The 22,876-nt window shown below is 35.8% G+C and overlaps 1 protein-coding gene across 1 annotated transcript; it reads left to right on the forward strand.

Annotated features, from left to right (window-relative positions):
• Nucleotides 1-6,596: 6,596 nt before the first annotated feature.
• LOC128997023 (protein XRP2-like) lies at nt 6,597-17,134 on the forward strand. The gene is made up of 7 exons (XM_054422601.1): nt 6,597-6,736; nt 8,554-8,766; nt 9,670-9,842; nt 10,534-10,678; nt 13,398-13,560; nt 14,976-15,131; nt 16,344-17,134. The coding sequence occupies exons 1-7, from the start codon at nt 6,666-6,668 to the stop codon at nt 16,458-16,460; spliced, it is 1,038 nt and encodes a 345-aa protein (XP_054278576.1). The 5' UTR covers nt 6,597-6,665; the 3' UTR covers nt 16,461-17,134.
• Nucleotides 17,135-22,876: the final 5,742 nt, after the last annotated feature.

Below are 22,876 nucleotides of genomic sequence, written 5' to 3' on the forward strand. Positions count from 1 at the left end.
AAAAATTGAGGAATTGGTTTAGTTGATCCTACCACTCAGGGAAAAGCATTGTTCCGAGCTTCAAATAAATGTTGTAAATTCATCATAGACTCCCTAAAAACTAAGAGGAAAATAAGCATGCAAGAACATGAAGAACATTTGGTTTTCTCAAAAAAGGACTTGAAAGAGGAGAGAAGATTAGAAGAAGAAAACATTTTGAAATTGACTATTCAAAATCTTCCTCTAAAACAACAAAAAATTATCTTGCGAGGAGCAAACACTAAAGTGAAACACAGTGGATGGCTGTCATGTACCTATTCCATTAAAAAAAAAACTTAACTCATATCTTTCTCCACTGGAGTTCGATATGATAAAACTAAGATATGGGAAAACTCCTATACACCTCCCCTCTTCATGTGATGGCTGTGGCAAAAACTTCAGTATGGAACATGCCCTTAACTGTCGCACAGGTGGGTTGATAATAAGAAGACATAATGAGGTAAGGGATACTCTTGGAAGCTTGATGGAGCTAGCATGGGGAAACTGTGTTCGAGAACCAATGATCTCTGAGCAAGGGTCATTGGATGCTGCAGCACTAAAATCAGACTTGGCTTGTATAGTCCAGGCGCTAAACGGGTTGAGTATGCACTGAAAGTCTGACAAAATTTGACTTTTGATTATTGTTGGGGACATCTAGTAGATGAAAAAAATCGATGATGTCGCATTTCTAGGGTGGTCACAACTCGGGGGGGAGGGGGGGAAGTTGCGCGGGTCATCGGTTTACGTTTCCGCGTCTAACTCACAAACGGTTAATGATAGAAAGGTGAATTAAGCGTCTATCTACGCCTAAATATATTGTCTTTTAAAAAGGTTATTATAACTTTTCTTCTATCTCTTATACTTTAGGCGCTAATCAACATTTATTGCAAAAAATAAAATTTAAAAATACTTTAAAATGAAATATCGAAAATTTAGGGCATGTAACTTGTTTAGGGCATGTTATAAACTATTTATGGTTAGAAAAACTAACAAGTAGTACAACAACAACAAGTTTAAAGAAATCCGTGCAAAAACCACAGAGCTACGTTGATTTCAGTAAGAGTAAACGTGGAAAATTCGTAGTAGTATCGAGGCGCGCATGGATGGTACACGTAGCCCACAGTCAATATAGGTTTGATGTTGTAAGTAACTATGGGAAAGCTGAATTTTTCTATGCTGTTAGACCATGTTGAGATGAGCATTTTCCCAAAACTCCCCACTCCTACCCCTTTGTGCTTTCCTCTACCCCCCCCCCCTTTTTAGATAAATTTACAGTCTTTTAGAAATTAAGCTATAACTTTAAAACGGGTAAGGATAATAACGCAATCTTTTATTAATCATTTTGCGTTCCGATATTCTACAAAAAGTGTATTTACCATGGTATCCTAAATATTCATAGTTAAAAAATATCATAAACATAAAAAAATATTTTACGGATTAATTTATGAAACTTTTCTTTGTAGATTTTTTATACGAGGTCGCACAACAAAATGTTTGATACAAAATTTGGGGTGCATAGTTTACATTTTAAAATGATACATAGTTATTAACAGTTTGTTTACATATAGTGGTTATAGATAGTACAGTATATTGATTTTACAGGACTCTGGCTTTTTTGTGCACCGCAACAATGAACAAATTACGTATATTATGGCTTTTGTATTTGAATTTGCCGCTTTTAGCTCATTCAGTACATATACAGACTGTAATGGATACATATGAATGAATATCGTACATTTGCTGCTGTACGCCAGAGCCTCATTTTATTATACACGGTGTCTCAACTAAAGTGAACCAATAGATAACTTTTTTATTATGATATATAGAGTTAACTTCTTATGGGACACTACCCTTTATTTTAAGATGTTTTTTAGTGGTTTCGAATTTAAAAAATATGTTTGCCATTTTCCAATATGGCTTACAACTTTGTTAGTCCTATGGAATACCCTGTATTTTATGATTGTTTTGGAATGTAAACGCACAATTTTTAAACCTTTTAATTCTTGACATTTTTCTCTAAAGCTACTTGTTTAGGAGTTACATCGAATAAGAAATGGTTTGTGAGTACATCCTGCATCCTGTAGCTCATAAACGAGTAAGTTTAAGAGCGAAAATACAAAGAATAAACAAGTTTTCAAATCAAATCTACATAAAAAAAAACATAAAATAAATTGTTCCAATATCAAAGTAAGCTACCATTTTAGAAAATGGTGGCCATTTTTAAAATAACAAAATCAGTATTTTAACGTATTTTATATATTTTTTTGAACGAGGACTTATATGTGACTGATTTATTCTTTGCTCTTTCTCTCTCAACTTACTCGTTTATGAGCTACAGGATGCCGAATGTACACCACAAGCCTTTCTTTTAGATATAACACGCTGTAACTCCTAAATGGGGTAGGTTTAGAGAAAAAATGTCACGAATAAAAAATAGCTTTTAAATTCTAAAAGAATACTAAAATACAGCGTATTCCATAAGAAATAACAAAGTCCGGCCATATTGGAAAATGGTGGATATTTTTTTTTATTCGTAACCATCCCTAAAAACATCTTTTACAAATAAAAGGGGTCGTCTAATAAAAAGTTAACTATATGGAAAATTAAAATTTATGTATGTTAACTATGTAATCTCAACCGGGATGAAACGTGTACCCTTTAATAGCAGCAGAATGTCCAATTTAAAAAAAAATATACGTCAATTTTGGTCTAACAAGTTATATTTAAATGAATATGAGTTTTTTTGAATTTTTAAATGACAAAGATTGGTGGGCACTTGGAAATTATCTTAAAGAGGCGTGGAGTGAAGGGTGGGAATTGATAATGGAGTATAATTATTAAGTTTAAGAATTGAGATATCAATACAAAAATGGGAAAAATCTATGTAATTTAAAAAAATTATAAAATATTGTTTGTTAAGTATTAATCAAAGTAAATGATAAAAGTAACAGGTTTGTTTTATGAATTATTAACTGTTTGTAGGAAAAATTCAGATTCTCAGTAGGCTACATTTAAATTTTATTATTCATTCAATTGTTATCTGATCTTTATTAGTAGGTAGTGCTATTTGTGTATATTCTGTAGTTGAAATCAGTTTATTTTATGAATAATTGTATGTGATTCATGGAATTTTTTTTAAACTGTTTTAAAATATTTTAAAATCAGTGTGTCCGACACAAAACAGACGGTCTTTAACCATTGTTCTTAGCATTTAAATAAAAAAAAAAACAAAAAAAAAACACTGTATTGATATTTTATTACAATTAACACATTTTCTTCTCCTTCTTCTTCAGAAATCTATAATAATTCTTTATAAATATTTATTTATCTAATAATTATTTTTGTAGATTATCGTAACGCAAAATGATTAATAAAAGATTGCGTTATTATCTTTACCCGTTTTAAAGTTATAGCTTAATTGCTAAGAGGATGTAAATTTATCTAAAAAGGGGGGTTAGAGGAAAGCACAAGGGGGGAGGAGTGTTGACTTTCGGGAAAATGCTCATCTCAACATGGTCTAACAGCATAGAAAAATTCAGCTTTCCCATAGTTACTTACAACATCAAACCAATATTGACTGTGGGCTACGTACCATCCATGCGCGCCTCGATACTACTACGAATTTTCCACGTTTACTCTTACTGAAATCAACGTAGCTCTGTTGTTTTTGCACAGATTTCTTTAAACTTGGTGCTGTTGTACTACTTGTTAGTTTTTCTAACCATAAATAGTTTGTAACATGCCCTAAACAAGCGCAATATTTCCGATATTTTATTTTAAAGTATTTTTAAATTTGATTTTTTGCAATAAATGTTGATTAGTGCCTAAAGTATAAGAGATAGAAGAAAGGTTGTAATAACCTTTTTAAAAGACAATATATTTAGACGTAGATAGACGCTTAATTCACCTTTCTATCATTAACCGTTTGTGAGTTAGACGCGGAAACGTAAACCGATGATCCGCGCAACTTCCCCCCCTCCCCCCCGAGTTATGACCACCCTAGAAATGCGACATCATCGATTTTTTTCATCTACTAGATGTCCCCAACAATAATCAAAAGTGAAAATTTGTCAGACTTTCAGTGCATACTCAACCCGTTTAGCGCCTGGACTAGTAGGGGTGTATGGGAGGTTCAGACGGAAGCATTATTCGATGTACGTGTCGTTGACACTGATGTTCCATCGTACTTGAACCTCCCATACGAAAAAGTTCTGGAGAATGCAGAAAGAGAGAAGAAGAGAAAATATTTAACAATAACAGAAACAAGAAATGCTTCTTTCACCCCACTAGTCACGTCTGTGGACGGAATGCTAGGCAAAGAATTTCAGACCTTGCTCGGAGCAATGGCAGAACGCCTCACAGAAAAATGGAAGAAACCTTTACAGTTTAGTGATGAACTGGATAAGGGTGAAAACCATCTGTGCGACGTTAAGGGCCAGCAGCATGTGTCTAAGGAGGACAAGAAAGAAGTGGAGGACCCTTAGAGAGTTCGAAGATGGGGCTGGAGTACCAGCTTTTTATTAATCTAAATAGAAAATGTTTTATTATTTTTCCATGTAAAAAAATTTAAATATAGATTGCTTGTTCTCTCTGTCTAAAAAAATATATTAAAATGCCGGGTCGTAGGCGCCTGCTACCGGGCTTTTAAGGCTCCTTGTGGCCACCACGATCACTTCCATTTAAATGTAAGTGCCTTTTCCTGCTGCCAAAAATGCTGTGAAGCATCATTGACGTGTACAATGCAGCGCTCTTTCACACCCACACTATACGTAAACACGTATACGTACGTATGGTCTTTTGCTGTGGGACATTCCTCTGAATGCAACTATGTAGCAAGAACATACATCTTCAGCAGAAAAAAGAAAACTCTTGGGTTGGTTGACTCTGTCACCGAATACCTAGAACACAGTAGGTCTTTTTGACAGACTGGGTGGGTAGACTGGGCCGTTGGTGTCGTCCAACTACTCAGAGGTCACGAATTGTGGATATTTATAGACATGCACTGTGGATGTGATACTCCCTGGTGTGGTTTAACGTCCGTATATAGTGAGTACTATGGCTATCCGCAGTACTGTCCTGATAATATGTTTACAATGAATTTAATTTGAATATAGCACACAGGACAGGTTGTATCTCCAACTAGTCTGGTGTAATTTGGAATTTACGGTATTCTTTTCCTTAGTTGTAAAATGTCAATACATCTTTATGTACCTTCTCACATTCCTTTTTATTATTCCAATAAAAGCTTTACCATAATCACTATACATTTCTTAAACAAGAGTGTAATTTACTTTATTCATGCCTGGCCCGAACATACAGTGTGAAGCGATGAAGTGCTTATAGTTTCAGCACAAACTATAAAATAACTTACGTATCAATTCATTTGTAAATACTTAACTAGCATAACTTAACTTACATAATATTAGTTTAAACATATTTTGAGATAGATATAGGGTAAAAAAAACGTTTTAATAAACAAACGGATGAGCAAAAACTTGAAAGTAGACTAAAGTAAAAGCAAAGCGCAGACTAGTTGGTACAACCTGTCCTGTGTGCTATCATTGACTTTATTTATTCAATTCATTGTAAACGTTGTAACAGAATCTGAAAATGATAAATCTGACATCTGACAGTTCCACGGAACAGTTTACTCCCGCATGCGCATTAATTATGAGAGGACTAATCCGCGATTGAAACGGATGTGTTTCCATTGGCTGTAGGCCTATGGGCAACTATTGGGCAACTACTAAGGCAGCTGTGTCTAAGGAACATGTCGGTCTTAGTCACAACTCACAACAAGACTACTATAGTCGGGACCACGTAAGTTTGCAGTTGAGGGAGGAGCCTATTTACCATATGGTTTTGAATGAACCAATGAGAACTGTGCGGTGTTGCCAAATACAATAATACCAGCTGATTTGAAAATAATGCTTGGTATATTTTAATTAGTTTTGTCAACGGACGATGTGGCAACGTCGTACAAGCCTTGTCTTGTGATTGGCTAACCCCCAACTGCAAACTTACGTGGTCCCGACTTTAGATCGCACCACTCACCTCCATTCATAAGTGGCTTAAAATACCCTACATTCATATGGTCGGCATTTCAGAATAAAGTATAAAGTAAAGTACTAACTACTGTATGTACAGTCAGTATCTTGCTCAGCTTGACCTATATCAAGGAACCTTTTTCCCATAAAGCGATCGGAGCAACACACGTACATTAGAAGAAAAGACCAACTCGATGTTCCATTCTGTAGGCTGAATAAGAAGACGATTTCCCTCTCATTACTAACAATCACAGTATCGTAGTATTCGTGCTAGCAATTAAAAACATGGCCACCTCCATATAAACAAAATGTAGCTTCGTACTGAATTTACTGTAAGATACATTTTTGTTTATGTACTGGCTCATAAAGCCACATCAATCTGTCTTTAATTGTTTTTTTTTGTATTCTCAGCCTCAGCGTGCTATTTTTTTTCTTATCTGTCAGACTGTCACTAGTGACAGCGACAGCTGTTGTTTTGTTTTGGTTGTTTGTTACTTTTGTTGTGTGTGTCCAAGTCCAACCACAACAAATTTTAATACATTTCTATTTCTTTCTAGATGAAGATGAAATGAAGGAATTATTTAACTTCAAAGCTTAATCATGGGTTGTCTATGCGACAAAAATATGAAGTCTAAGGATTTGTTGACAGATTCAAATAAAGGATATTCATGGTAAGTCAAAATTAAACATCACTGTGATTTGTTAACCACAGCTTCTTCCCATTAAACCCAAACTCTTTTTATGTTTATTATAAATTTTATAAACATCATAAACACTCTTTGTTATTATAAAAACAATATACCCTAGGCCTATATGATTGGCAATTATATGTGAAGCTTATAACCTCAAAAATAACATAAAAAGTGTCATATTATGTCTGGAGCAATTAGCATTCATAAGCCTATCTAGATTGTAATAGCCTAACTTAATAGGTACAATTCCGCAGAGAACCTACAATTTATTATCGGATTAAATATAAATATATATCTATTAGCCTATAAATTGGGGTACACTTCCATAACTTATCTGTTGGCACAAACAACCGAATGAGTAATATTGATTAATCGATATATTGATCGATATTTCCATTCGGTTGTTTGTGCCAGCAGATATGGAATTGTACCCAATAGATAATGGTTTTATATTAGTTAAGTTTAAGTAATATTGCATTAAATTTAATTTTACCATAAGTTATGATATAAACGAGAAAATCAACAAAAACATGAATAGCATACAGTTAGTTGGTAAGCACCAATAAAAACGTAAAATAAACAGCTCAATTCAATGTTTATATCATCAGGAGACATTTTTAGAAGCGATATATCAAACCAAATTATAATCGCTACGTTCTATAGGCCTACATCTATATTCAAACAAATAATTATATTACAGGGTTTCTGCGGAACTGCATCCGTAAGTTAGTGACTAAGGCCGACATGTTCCTTAGACACGGCTGTTAATTAATATAGCCCGTACTACAGCCAATGGCAACTAAGGGACCTACAGTTTATAGTGGAATCCGAACCACATTTTTTTGCCTTGGTATATACGAATTGGTCTAATTATCAGGATATCACTCCGGGTAGTCATAGTACTCACTAGTTAGTGCGGACGTTAATCCGCACCAGGGAGTATCACATCCACAGTGCATATCTATAAATATCCAAAATTCGTGACCTCCTAGTAGCTAGACTACAGGAAGACGACAATATACCTATCAATCCTAACTTATTTCCCCCATGTCATAGGGACACAAAAATCTCAATTCTTACCAAAGAAGGTCTTGGCGGACACATAAGTAGGAAAGCTAGCCTACATACATTTGTGAAATAAGCTTAGGTATTGTTAACAGAGGAGTGTAACTCATGAAGAATCCACAGAGTTAAACTTTTTGTTAAATTGTAAATCTTATTTAGTGGTAGTATTTATGTAGGCATAATTAAAGCATTTGCTTGTAACACAATGTGTTAAATTGTAGGCTATGAATAGTATCGATTAGTATACAAGAATGTTCATGCATGTAATTGAACTGTAAAAATTGTGATTTTTCCGTTAAAATTAAACCCACCCATCCGAGGATAAAACACTTCCACCCAAGCTGTTCAATGTTTATTTAATTGCACACCATATCTGAACAAGACGAGATTTAAATACACAATCTAAGGTGCTGTCTTTTGGTTGGAGACACAATCCACCTTAGACCACTTGGCAATTGATCAGACCTCATTTTCTATCTTAAAAACTTAAAATCCAATACCCTAAACTTAGTAGTCTTTCTAAGCTTGTTCCTATGTTGTAGCACATGTCCAGTCCAGCACAGTATCAAAACCATTTTTGCTAAGCTATGCTCGCATAATTAGTTACATGTAAAGATTTTTTATGATTTTTCAACGTTCAACATTTACTTTGAAGTTTAAGTAGTTTACAAGCTGGACTCAAAACAGGTTGCAATTGGTAAGTTAGTCAGTGAAATTTTGAATTATTTCAGGGAAAAACGAGAACAAAACATTGATCCTAATGATTTCACCTTGGAAGCCACTGAGAACTCAGACATCTGGAAAGTCCCAGGGTCTATTAATGGTCAACAATATGTAGTCAGAAACTGTAGAAAATCTTGCATTTACCTCTTAGACAATATCAACACTTTGACAATAGATGACTGTAATGACTGTAAATTTATTGTTGGACCAGTCACAGGAAGGTGAGTAAATATTTATGTAAACTTACATTTGATTAGCGTACTGTGGTATAGGTATACTGTTTATTTATTAATCGAGAATGAGCCAACATAACATTGAAGAAATGTTAACATTAACATAACATTAAAAATAGGCTATGTTTAATTTCATTATTGTAAGGATCAACTTTAACATACCGGTATGGATTCATATTGTTGATCAAATCGTTTCACCTGGACATTTTAGGAACTGGTGTAACTTAGGCCCTACTTGTCATCGCTCTTGCTAGGTTAAATTGGTTTAGCCCTACAGCAGGGTTGCCACCTTAGGTTAGGGAATAATTGGGACATTGCCCCCCTCCCCCCGAATTGACATAGGCTTATGGGCATAAGGAACCAAAATCGGGACTGTCCCGGCAGAATCGGGACGGGTGGCATCCCTGCCCTACAGGCTGTTTGTAAGGCAAATAAATTGGCTATTTTTCTGTTAGTTACCGGTACTGACAAATCTAATTTTTAAAATATGCTATCTAGGCTACCGGTACCTATATCTAGCATTTTGTTTTATCTCGACGATTTAAAATATTACGATCTCATAATAATAAATACAGTTCACTTCCTACAAGAAGGAACCTCACTCAAACTAAAACAAGTTTAACAACCAGCCATTCAGTGGGGTATAGGTGGAAGCAGCTGCCCCCATTTTTTAGAGGATTTATTAAAAATTATTTCAGTGTGTACAACCTCATACCTTCGCTACTACTAAATAGTCAATTGCCGCCACTTACTGTTTTGAACCATTCAATGCTAATAGCTTGGTGATCAAATACTTAAGGCTTAAGGCCTATATGGAAAATGTTTAAATACTCAAGTAATAAGCCTACATTTCAGTGTTGTATTTAAGAACTTACAATAGCTCTCTTACAGCGTGTTCCTAAGGGACTGCAGGGATTGTTCATGTGTGGTTGCCTGTGGACAGTTCCGTTTAAGGGATTGTCATAATGTCAACGTGTTTCTATGTTGTCCGACCCAACCGATTATTGAGTCTTCACGTCGAATACATTTTGGATGCTACCAGTTGTACTACGATCAGCTAGAAGGTTTGTGATTTATTTAGTGTGTTATGTAATTGTGATGCATGTCTTATTATGTATTATTTAACCTAAGCAGTTTTTAAAAATGGCCTTGTGGCCTGAAAAGAGCTCTGAACTGTAAACTGTCCCTAAATTTAAAATAGGACGCTGAAATTAAATTACATCCAAATTATTGTAAATGTTGAGTTGAAATATGAAGAGCAATAATAAAGTAAACAAATACAAATGATATCGCTTTAGTGAGAATAAATGTCAAAGTTGTTTGTAAGAAGGTAAGATAATACAAGAAGAAGGTAAGATAGGTAGGAAAATACAATAGTTTTCATGTAGACTATGTGCTTTTAATTTATTATGAGTTCGCTCCATGAAGCGTTTTCCCATATAACCTACACATTCCTCAAGGTAGTCTACCCTGTGTACATGTTTGTGTTTGCTCATCAAAAATACAGCAACTCTGTTCAGGATGGCTATTAAAAAAAATGATATAGGTACTAGCATATTTGATAAATTTAGCCTAGCCTAAAGACAAATTCAAGTTCAGACTTAATCCTCTTCGACGACGACATTGTGTCTATTAAGTCCAAGTATATATTTCAGACCAGTTCAGATTATTTACCAGCCAAATGGACAAATTTTGACAATCCCCAGTTAGTGTTTATCCCAACTGATATTGTGTAAATCCCAGTTTGTATTTCAGACCAGTTTAGATCAGCTGGCCTGAGTGTGTTTAACAACATCTGGAACAGTGTTCACGACTTTACACCTTCACACACGGACATCAACTGGTGTCTATTACCTGCTACCATGACTGTACAAGACTATTTCCAGCCTTCCAATCATCCGTAAGTCCAGTATTGTAGCGGTTTTACATTTATTTGCTGGGAGTTAAAATCCGAGGTGAGGTACTTGATTGATTATGCAACTGTTGATCTTAAACTTGGACAATGAATCATATGGTTGCTTAGAATCTAGATTTGAAGTTGACACATCAGGCTACCCTACATGTTTTTAAGATGAAGATGAGTGTTGTGTAAATGGGATGACAGCTTTGCTACTGATTTTGATCAGATGGTTCTTGAGCTAGGACCATTTTTAAAAGCCAATCAAGAACAGTTTGGTTCATTCTTTATTCGTTAAAAGATTTCTGACTGTTTCTAGGATAAAACTTTATAATTACTAAGCATGCAATGTAGCCATTCCGTTACTTAGCTTTATAACAATTTAAAGCTAGTACAGTAATAAAAGTTTTGAGTTCTTCCTCAACTCAGATGAAACAGGACTGACTTTGATCATAGAACTGGACCTGGTTTTGTAACAGTGATACCAATGTTTCTGCGTACTGAATTAGTTTTTTTTAATTTTATGCACGCAAGCCACCTGTCCAGAGGGACTAATCGGGGAAGACAGATTATTGATCATGGTTTTATCGGATCTTGCATTGGCCTTTGTTAAGCCATTGCAAGGAAGACTGTCTATCGATTTTAATGTAGAAACCTTTGAGTGGACACACGCCCACACCCAAGGAAAATAGTATATACATCCTGTTACATGTATACCTATTGAATCAGTTTTGTATTATGTTATTGTTGTACATGTGGCAGCCATGTCTGACAGTATACGCTCTTACACCATCAAGATGTCTACCTGCATTGCAGAGCCTTAACACCTCTAGCATAATTTGTCGATATCACAAACATATTACATCCCAAGGCTGAGAAGTAGGTGTTTGCAGTACAATCATGATGGGTTCTAATGAGAGCACCATTAATGTAATACCTTTCCTGGCCGGTGAGTCACATACCATCCTTATATATATAATACGCGAAGGCGTAGCCTCCGCACCTCCTTATATAATAAGGAGGCTATTTTACAAAACACTACTCCTCCGTTAATAATGGACGGATTTTTACAAACTATGTATACAAATTAAGTATTGTTTGTTTAGAAGCCCCCTTGCTCCAATTCCTGTAATAAAAGTCCTCGGGCTTTACCCCACAGGCTATCATTTCTTATGAAGAAAAGATTTTGTTTACTTAAACAGAGAAATAGTTTGTATTAACAGCTGTTCATAGTAAACACATGATACACACAAGAGCGTTCGTTTTCAAAGTGAGTTCGTATTCAGTTTCGATAACTGGAGTGGAGTGATTGATTACATTATCCTTGAGTTGACTCTCTTAAGTCATTAGAAATTATGACGGCTATATTCGTAAAAAAAAAAAACTCCTTTAATACTTTGCAATTGCTCGAATTTGAGCAACAGGTACACTAATACTTAGTCAATATACTACCAGCAAAATATATTGGTAAAACAAATCCTGCAAATACAATCTCAACAAAGTTTAATACACACTATTTTGACACATAGCATTTTAACAGAATTTGAACTCTCTTTTTTAAACTTTGTTTTAAAACCTTACCGATATTTATTTATTGTCAGAGCCCAATGTGCTTGTCCATACCTGTCTGAAATTTACTGTGTAGCTTTCTGTAGAGCCTACTCAGTAACTCATACTAGATACCTTACCAAAAACCTCTACAAGGCCACTCAAACCCCAAAAGGTTATTGACATGAAATGAGATTTATTATCCTTTAAGCACTGTACAAAATGCAATGGGCATCGTCAAAAAATACAATTGTCAATATATACAATCACTATACAAAACTTAACCTAAGAAAAACCAAGCAAACACAGCACGCAAAATTTCCTCACGGATATTGACGGTATTGATCTCGCTAACAGATGCTCACCATCCATCTCGATCTTGCATGAGATCTGGTGTTATGTTGGATCTCTGCATGTCCTTCTGCACCTGATCTTGTCATCCCAGTCTTGGGCACCCCGATGATCCTCTGTCTCGTGGATGATTTTCTGCTGCCATTCTTAGTGTGGAATTCAGCTCCCTTCTATTTACATGACAGCCCACCTCAATCTTATATTTTTGTTTAAATCTGGCTGGAATCTTGATACAAAGTTCTGAGTTCCATGTTGGTCCTTATTCTCCATATTCCTTGATCACATGTTGGACCAAAAATTGATCAAAGAATTTTCTTTTCAAAGACTATAAGTTTCTTTTCGGATTTTTTGCTTTTTTGAGTGTCCAGACCTCAGACCCATATAATACAACAGGTAAAATCATACTCTTGTGGTAGCCTTAATTTGGTATTTTTTTAAACTCATACTATGCTTGTTTGAAAAATTATCCGTGAGTGTTAGTTATTCTACCAAACTATAAAAAAAATTTACCATAAACAAAAAAAAAATTATTGATTCCTTTCTTTAAACAGCAACTTTCTGGTCTTTAAAGTGCATATAAATCAGCTGCTTACTGTGTTTGTATCGTAAAAAATTAAAAGCACAATTAAATTATTAAATTACGTAGATGGTAGAGAGAGAGAGGTTAGATGCCCTCTTTAACCATAAGCTGATATGAGTAATTTTTCGGTAATTTTAACTGTCTCACTGTCACAAACATTGAATACGGTTAGAGTTTCTTGAGTATAATGATGATCACATTGATAAATCCTAAACCAAAACTGTTCATGTTGAATTGTTTCAGGTTAAACCTGTCTCTAGACAGAACATGGAGTGTTGTTCCAATGACCACAGGAGTTTTTCCGGAACCTGATGAAGACTTGGAGGTTTGCTTGGTAGCGTTCTTTCACACAAACAATGAAGAAGTCTTAGCCAAATCTTTCATCCGACAGCTCCTTGAAGACAGGGTAAGAGGACTAATTTACACTTCTTTTTGGCGTAATTTCCTCCTCTATAGTGTCAAGGTAAAACTTCAGCTATGTATATATCTGTGTTTATGCATGCCATTGGAATTTGTGACGTTTATGTAAGATAAATGTTTTTATTTGTGTTGTAATTAGTAACAGTTGTGATGGGATCTTTATGTCTGTCTGATTGCTAGAAAAAAAGTAGGCCTAACAAAAATGAAAATGTTTAGCGTAATGGATCAAAGTTTAGTTGTAAAGTGGCATTTTGCTCACTAGTAAAGGGAACACCGCCTTTTACAATCTGTATCCGCCGTTAGGGAAATACTGCCCTGATTACAATTAATTTAACATATCATCATACAAGGATTTGCTGGTTCGCTCGCCGAAAGATCGGGAGCAGACGTAACGTTAGGTCTGTGGCCTCTCGCATGCTTACTTAGCTCATCTGGACTCATCCACATAGCGAATGATGAGAGATGAGTCAAAATTGGCCCGTGGGACGTTTGCAGACGTCGATCGCGGTGTGTCTTAGGCATCTGTAGCGTAACGTTAAACGTTATGTCATGTAACTTTACAGTGCAGATGGTGGTGTGTCACCGCCTTAAGGGTGACAGGTCAGGGATGTAAAAAATTAAACGTGCTGGTCATACTAGTGTTTATGTAGGAAAACAGGACACATTCAAAACAAGATATAAAGGGCATCATCGAAACCGAAAGCTGACTAAAAAAAATAAACATTTGCCTAACACCTGATAGATGAAAACTACAACCTGAATAACCTTAACACTGGCTTGGAAATCCTTCACATCTGTACAAAAAGCAATAAATTAGATTCCCTGACAAAATTTAGATTTATAAAGCCCACAAAAAAATGATAATGGTGAACTTATTCTAAACGATAAACGATTGAAATCACACGTTATTTCAACAGCATTTTAAATCAGCGAAGGGAACCAAGACCAAGAGAGCAGCTGATAACCCTACCACTGACATGACAAGGCAAAGATGACTCCAAGTCAGCTACTTGCACGAGTGTGGGAATGTGCGTTTCTCAATAGGCCTGTTTGAAAAAATCTTGTTTTTTCTATGTGTATTAATTGTGTGTGACATTTTTTATGTTTTTGTTTTTTAATGACACGTTATGAGAGGTTAAGTGGTAGAGAGGACTTGATAGTCCTAACTTCGCCTCTTAAATAAAGACATTTTTCATTTCATTTCATTTATGGCTGAACAATGTCTGAACATGGCACATTGATGTTGAAATGGCCGTAACATTTGCTACACCTTTTTGGAGCTGGTTCATGAAAGTAATTTATTGATTTAGTCATAGGATCAGCTCAGGGGCTAGAAAATATGGATTTTAATTGAACAACCTATCGTACCATTTGCTAATTGAATGTTCCAAACTCTTTCAGCCATCTTGTTGGTTGGTGAGTTGCAGACAGTTGACTCTGGAAGGTAGAGATGCCGAGGTTGTGTTTGGAAGTTCATCCTACAACAAGGAGGCTGAGGCTGGACCTCTGGTAGGTCTGGTGTTGGCAGGACCACGGGTCATATACTTCTGTCAAAAGGTAAGTTGACTAATCTCAAGTGGAAGGTCAATGTTTTAGTTTTTGGTGTCAAACACTATGGAGTAGATCCCATTTTTACCTTTTAGCTGGATTTCATTCCGAACCTAAATGTCAAACCATCAGAAGTTAGAAAAACAACTATGGTAGGCTACCCATACACAAATAATTTCAAAGCCACAGTTTGTTTACCTGATTTTTAATTGACATAACTATTAGTTAACAATTACTGCTTCTAAGTGTTTGATCTATCTTGTGGGACAAGATAAAAAACATCAAACTTTTACCTGACAAGCTCTGTATTCACCTGCCAAGGTTTCACCTTCTCGTTATTTGTTCAAAGTTAATTTTGGGTTTTGGTGAGTTAACATTGTTTATCAAATTAATTCTTTTCACAGCATTATCGGTCGGATCTAAAATCTGGTCGCATTCCTCAAGTGGGCAAGCTTTAAATCATTACAAGAAAAGTATATGTTGGCCGAATCTGGAAAACCCAATGCCACCCATAGAACAGAATAGTAGAAGTTGCGAAAACATTGCTTTATTTTAGTCGTCATGGAAAAAGTCCTTAACACGTTTGCTGCTACGGACGTTCCGGAACGCCAGCAGGGCCATAGCGCCAGGAGCTAGGAACGTTCCACGGAACGTCACCGTTCATTGTTGTTTAACGTTTCCATGGATAAGTCAGCTTGTTACAAGCGTCCTATATTTCTTTGCAGCTCGTAGGGACGTACTTTTATGACAATAAAAAATATAGTTTCCCAAAATCACCACCAGGGTCGTTTGGAACAGGGCTTTGTCCCACCTCGTTTCTGCTAAATAGCGACACTACCTTTCCGACTGCAACCTGGGTAGTGCTGCTATCTATCAGAATCACTTAGTACTATGTCCAAAGCCAGTTTTATTGCAGAACATTGCCATACAGTATAACTACTGTTGTTTTTAATGTAATTCAGTGTATCAGCGGCAATGTCACGCAGCGGCCAGTGTTAGTTCAACTTCTGTCGCCGTCCGGGCATCTAGCGGTCAGCAGCGAACGTGTTAATAAATTGTTACATAATGTAGGCGACTTGTTTTGTGAATATTATTCTTTCTTTAGTTGGTAGGGTAGGAATTATCATACATGAAAAAAAAATTCTATGGTTTCAAGTCACTCTCCCTGAAATCTGCCCATACTCTGATGTGAAAAATCTGTTCTTTCACATATTGTTTCAGACGGCAGAGAAAGTCGTTCCTGCCAAGGACCAAGTGTATGTGAGCTCGAACCCGCGAACATCTCCCATACAAGCAGAAACATTCACCAGCGTTGCAGCCATGCTATTGTATTCGTAAACACTGCCTTAGGATTATGTGTTGGATACTTATAATTAGCCTTGATTCAAAGACATGTATCTGACAAAGAACCTTTTTGGTATGAGTTTTGAACTTGTTAATCAAATATAAATCTATAGTGTTTGTTTTATTTCAAAACAAAAGGGCACAATAGAAAAGCATAGTAATATCAACCATGGTGAGTAAAGAAAACATTTTAATTGTTGATATTTCTGAATCTAAACTTCGTTCACAAAACTTAGGCGGGTTTAAGGAAAGAAACCTATCTCCTCCACTTGATCCTATCTTTAAAACAATAGCTCAACAGCTATGTTTTTAGAGGGGAACTTCCCCTCAAACCGCCTAAATTTTGTGAACAGACTATAATTAATTATCAACTTAGTATTTACAATCAACAAATTTTTGTCACTTGGGTATTATTTTCTTTTTACCGCACATCTAGTCATATTCTTATTCTTGTTTTAGGCAATTAGGTGTTAAGAACAAAAATCATAACAATGCAATTTGGTACTTTGTACATTTAAGTAGGTAGTTGTAAATAACACTTTTGCCTTAAAGTTTAGTCTTTCCAAATGTAATGTTTGAGGTTTTACAAAAATAAGGTACATATAGATTTATAAAAGACATTTGTTTGACATACTTATATATACATTTCACATTTATTGGTAAAATAATATACATTGTTTTTAAATTATAAACTTTATCCATTATACTTGCTGATAAATCTATTCAATTGGATTGAATTACATTTTTACATGTCTAAACTATCACAACTAAGTATTGAACCTGGGTTGCTGGCGAAACAAAACTTGCTTTGTTTCGCAATCTATAACATATTTTGTAAAATAATCAATGTAACCAAACTAAAATATTAAATTTATTTGTGCCTTATAAAATAAATTGGAGTTGTAAGTTTCAATACAATACCGTCCTTATAAGCCACCATATTCCTGCTGGCTTGTACTTAACTTCTGATTTGTTCTATCTGTCATTCATAATATTTTTCATACTAGCATTTTTTAGGATATCAGGCGATCTAGGAAATCAACTACATCAACAAACCAACTCATACTATTTTTTAGTACCTCTTGCATTAATACAGCTTGGATTAAGTGTGACTTTCCTTTTATTATTTTACAAGCAGCTTACACACAAAGTTTAATTTTTTTACAAATGAACAGTAAAAGTTATTCCATTCATGTTGACTGCATGGCTAGTTGGAAAAGAAATTAAATTAAATTACGCTATATCCCCGAATTCCTATAGCTTTAAGAAATAGTAACAGCTGTTGACATTTGTATCAGATGATTTTCATGGCGTTTACCATGGCCTCCTCTAATACAAAACCGCAGCAAGGCAAAAGCTGAAACGATGCAGTTCTAGCCTACAGAAACAGCTGTGGCACTAACTCATAACAATTCTGCACAATGCTTGTTATTACTGTTACTACCGGCTGGCCGGTACTACATACATCTGTTGTGCTAGCAGTACACTATCACCGAATACAGGCGAACACGATAGTGTACCCGGTCTGGTCATGTACACTCGGGATAGCATAGCTCTTATCACCACAATTCGTGCTCGCCTGTGCTCCATTTTTTTTCGGTATTTGGGACGAGTCAAAAAAGATGAGCAAAGGCGAGTGCTGGAAGTTAAAATATATCTACCATCAGCAAGCATGTTCAGCGAACATGGGCGAGCGTGTACTGGGTGTGCTCGAGGTTCTCGTTTGTCAGCATTCGTCTTGAAACTCAAGTAAAGAATTTTGTGAAACATTCGGCCAAACATTCAGCGATAGTGTACTGCTAGTATTAACGCAATATGCCGGCTGGTGCTATGTTGCGACACACCAAAGCCGCGGTCTAGTATAAGAGGAGACTACGGGGCTTACCACAGTTGTTTTTAATTTTGAGATGATGCCAATATGGTTTTGGATGGATTAATTGAATTTTAAAAATGTGTAGTTGTAAAACAAATCTAAAATTATTAAGGTAATTAATAAGGAATTGAAAACAGTTTTGATCATGAAGTAAACATTACATTTCCTCTAAATTCATGATCCAGTTTTGATCTAAAAAAAAGAAAAAAACAAATGAAAAGGAAAATTGAAAACAATGCCATCTTTGCCCAGTATATGCCAGTTATACTGCTTTCTCCTCATAGAAGAATAATTATCTACAGTAGAATCCCGGTTAACCGAAATAAAGGGGGGAGAGCTGTTTCGGATAACCAATTTTTCGGTTAACCCACATGCTAAAAATAGCCTGTTTAACACCACAGTGTGTAGGGATAATGAATTTAAACAATGTCTATATATTACAGTGTTTTATTTCTGCTTCAAAAATGTTACAATGGGTTAGAAAAGCCCCTTTTCTAGAGACGGGCTAGGCTACACCTTGCCGTTTACATATTACATATTGTACTTATATTTTTAGTTTTACCCTGATTCATTTATGGAACCGTTTCGGTTAACCCTGGTTTTGGTTACCCCATTTTGTTTAACCGAGGTTCTACTGTATAGCATGAAAGACTAAAATAGAATTTTAGTTCTAGCACACTTTTTGAATGTATCTTTCAACTATGTTGTGTTTAGGTAAAAAACTTGCTACAAGTTACAGTATGGTCCACATAAACCAAATGCTTACTTCAGTACCTAAGAAGTCAATGACTTTAACTAAATAACATTACCAATTACTGTAAGGAATAAAATGTTATGTATGCTGCAGAGAAAAATATGTAGACAGCTCTAAATGAAATTTTTTGATATTAGATGTAATTTATTTAGGAGTTCAGCAATAGGGAAACTTACGTTTAAAAAGTTTTTTAGCCAATCTAGCAAGAATGTTATTGGTTATCTTGCTCAGACCATCCTATCAAGTGATGGTTAAAAGAGTGTTGTTAGTTAATTAATTAACTATGCATATCAAATAAGCCTAGTCTTTACCAAACGGTCCACCAATATAGCTCAATTATGATAGTCTGTATTTAGTATGATTGTAGATTGTATGCACTATGGTAATATTTTTAAATATAATTTCTTAAATTGTATTTAGCAAAATATTTTTACAACTCTGTGTTTTTATAACATTACTTTGTACACTTGGTTTTCAAGCACATTTGTTAATGGTAAGATAGTCAAGGCTTTTACACTTTGTGAAACACAATTCTGTGATGTATTACTAGTCATTAAGCTCAATATTTTGAGTTTAGAGTTAAAGTGACAATTTACACTATGCTTTAAATGTCAAGCCTTTTACACAGTTGCTAATAAAGTTAAATTTTTATAAAACTGAGCAGTTACAAAAATCTTGTACCAAAGTTTCCTTCATCTGTCTTGAATTGTTTCCTTAATCAATGTTTAATTGAAACATTAAGGCTGGTACACACTAGGACACCCGGTCGCTTATCAACTGGCGATCTGGTTGACGAGCGACCAAATTGCACAAATATCGCCGGGTCTGTCAATTTGATTGACGGCGATTTGTAGGTTGCCAGGCAACTTTTTGGTTTTCGGACATGTCTCGAAAACCTGGGGGTTTCCGATCAACCATTTTATCGCCGGGCAATCAGATTTCTCAAAAAACTAGAGTGTGTACGATTCAGCGACCAAGTTGATCAACTAAAGACGGCTAGCGCATGCGCAGTACACTGTCTGTGTCAACTGTCAAAACTAAACAGTGCTAAACGTGGTCTCTTTCAAGCTAGAGGGGTTTTTCGATTGTTTGAGTTTAGTTGACTTTGTTGTATTACCAGTTTGTTGTAGACTTTGATTGCAAAAATGTGACGGAAATTGTCGTCTGACATCCTCAAATAATTCTTGTAATCCTGAGGATTTTCATCTCGCAAAGTTTGTAGAAGTACCATGTGGCTGTAACTGTGTCTGCGTTGAAGCCACCCTTTAGCCCAAAATCTTCTGAGCAATGTTTTCCTTCTTCTATGGTTACTGCAATTAATTAGAATTATAACTGCGGCAGCAATCTCTTCTTTGTAGGTGGGCATGTTGTCACAACACACAGGTCAGTGCAACTAGAGCTCGAACCAGATTCCAGAACCAAACACAGTCCATCCCCACCAAATTTTGATTTCCTGCTTGGTTGAAAGAGCTAGGTATCCTAGTCTTTACCCCCCGGCAATAAAACGTTCAATCATCAACTTAGTCGCTCGTCAACCAGGTCGCCGGTTGATAAGCGACCGGGTGTCCTAGTGTGTACCAGCCTTTAGGATCGACATAATAGTTGAGAGGACCCAGCATCCAAAATTTTAGGAAGAAATTTAGGAAAATAAATCTCTTTAGTATTTTCCTGCAACAAATTTATATTAAAAAATAAAGAATAAAAATAAAACAGAAAACAATATTCTCTTTTATGTATTTGTTGTTTCATGGATCCCTGATGATATATTTTGAATGAGGTTTCAATGAGGGCCAAGTGAGTCTTGTTATCCAAAGAACAGAATTACACGTTTCAACGACAAAGCGTCCTATGCTTCCATTTAAGATGTTCTTCCGACTCCTTGTGGGCCGCCCCCCTGAAGAGTTATTGGATCACTGAATATATGTTGAAATAGAGTTTTATGCCCCGTAACTTTGTACCAAGTATTGTAGCTCTATCTGCATTATTTTTTAAAATATTTAACTGTCCTGGGACTTTTTTACCACCCTGTATATATAAAATCCAAAGTATGTTTGTTTGTTTGTTTGTCCTTTATGGACTCCGAAACCGCTCTACAGATTGTAATGAATCTTTCAGGCATTATTAAGCATCATTCAAGGATGGTTTGTGTGAAGTTTGGTGCAGATCCGTCAAAAGGGCTCCACCCAGTGGCTCTGTTGTTTCCCATGTTAACCTTATGAGTACAGCACTCATATTTAAATGGAATTAAAGAATCTTAACAGCTGGTTCAACTAAAAAATTTGATTCTGTGATGTTCAATAGCATTAACAAGTTAATAGGTTTACCAACAGGGTGCAGCACTATTATTTATTTAAATTTATCACAACAGCTAATTTGCAACCAAATGGTGAGTGAGCGTAGCGAACGAACTTCAACCTGGAGGCGAGTTAGCGTAGCGAACAAAATAACCTGAAGGCAAGTGAACGCAGCGAACGAGCTCCACCCTAAAGGTAAGTGAGCATAGCGAACAAACTTCAACCAGGACGTGATTGAGCCATGCCAACGAGCTCATCTTGAAAATGAACGAGCATTTGACATAAAACCACATTAGGACAGGACGACGTCTGTCGTGCCAGCTAGTCTATGATAAAACATACTCCCTTAGTAGATTTCCCATCCTTATGGAACAGCTGAAGATAGATAAAACATACTCACTCCCTTAGTAGATTTCCCATCCTTATGGAATAGCTGAAGATAGATAAAACATACTCACTCCCTTAGTAGATTTCCCATCCTTATGGAACAGCTGAAGATAGATAAAACATAACTTACTCCCTTAGTAGATTTCCCGTCCTTATGGAACAGCTGAAGCCAATTTTATTGTTAGTTCTGTCCGGTTTTCTGTAGATGTCATGTTTTGTTTACAATTTGTTCGTTGTTATTTCAGTAATTTAAAACCTCGTTTAGTCAAATAAAACTATCTAATCATAAACAATAACTCGTCCACTAGCTATATACAACCAAACAATGAGACACAAATAATGCAAAATTAACCCTAAAATAATATAAACAAATTGTAAACAAAACACAACATCTACTGAAAACCGGACAGAACTAACAATAAAATTGGCTTCAGCCGTTCCATAAGGATGGGAAATCTACTGTTTTATCTACGGTATATATTTGATTTGATTTGATTGTTATTATTTTTATAATTTTTAATATAGGATACCTTAATCTAATCGTCATAATCAGTGCCCACACTCCGGACAGCTCGCCTTGACTACTTCCTTCACCTCTTCCTACGTCTCGGACCTGTTTCCCTCCCTCCCCAAAGCATTTTAGGATTGCAGATCCCTTAATCTAATCGTCGTAAACAGTTCCCACACTCCGGACTGCTCGCATTTACTACTTCCTTCACTACTTTCTACGTCACGGACATGTTTACCTCCCTTCCCTTAGCATTATTAATGGTCATAAACAGATCCCATACCCCGAACAGCTCGCCTTTCCTACTCTTCCTTCACCACTTCCTACGTCGCGGCCCTGTTTTCTTCCCTTCCCATAGCATTTTAGGATTGTAGATACCTTAAACTAATCGTTACAAACAGTTCCCACAGTCCGGACTGCTTGCCTTTACTACTTCCTTCACTACTTTCTACGTCACGGACATGTTTACCTCCCTTCCCTTAGCATTATTGGATTGCAAATACCTTAATCTAATGGTCATAAACAGATCCCATACCCCTAACAGCTCGCCTTTACTACTCTTCCTTCACCAATTCCTACGTCGCGGACCTGTTT

This window comes from Macrosteles quadrilineatus, unplaced genomic scaffold (genome assembly GCF_028750875.1).
Source record: "Macrosteles quadrilineatus isolate MER2022 unplaced genomic scaffold, UCM_ALF_1.0 Scaffold_6__1_contigs__length_79288215, whole genome shotgun sequence".
NCBI lineage: Eukaryota > Metazoa > Arthropoda > Insecta > Hemiptera > Cicadellidae > Macrosteles > Macrosteles quadrilineatus.

Excerpts from the sequence above, each read along its gene's own strand:
- LOC128997023 (XM_054422601.1), top strand. The coding sequence starts at position 6,666 with ATGGGTTGTCTATGCGACAAAAATATGAAGTCTAAGGATTTGTTGACA. Across the intron at positions 6,737-8,553 it reads TCAAATAAAGGATATTCATG|GGAAAAACGAGAACAAAACA; the intron begins GTAAGTCAAAAT and ends GAATTATTTCAG. Across the intron at positions 9,843-10,533 it reads GTACTACGATCAGCTAGAAG|ACCAGTTTAGATCAGCTGGC; the intron begins GTTTGTGATTTA and ends TTTGTATTTCAG.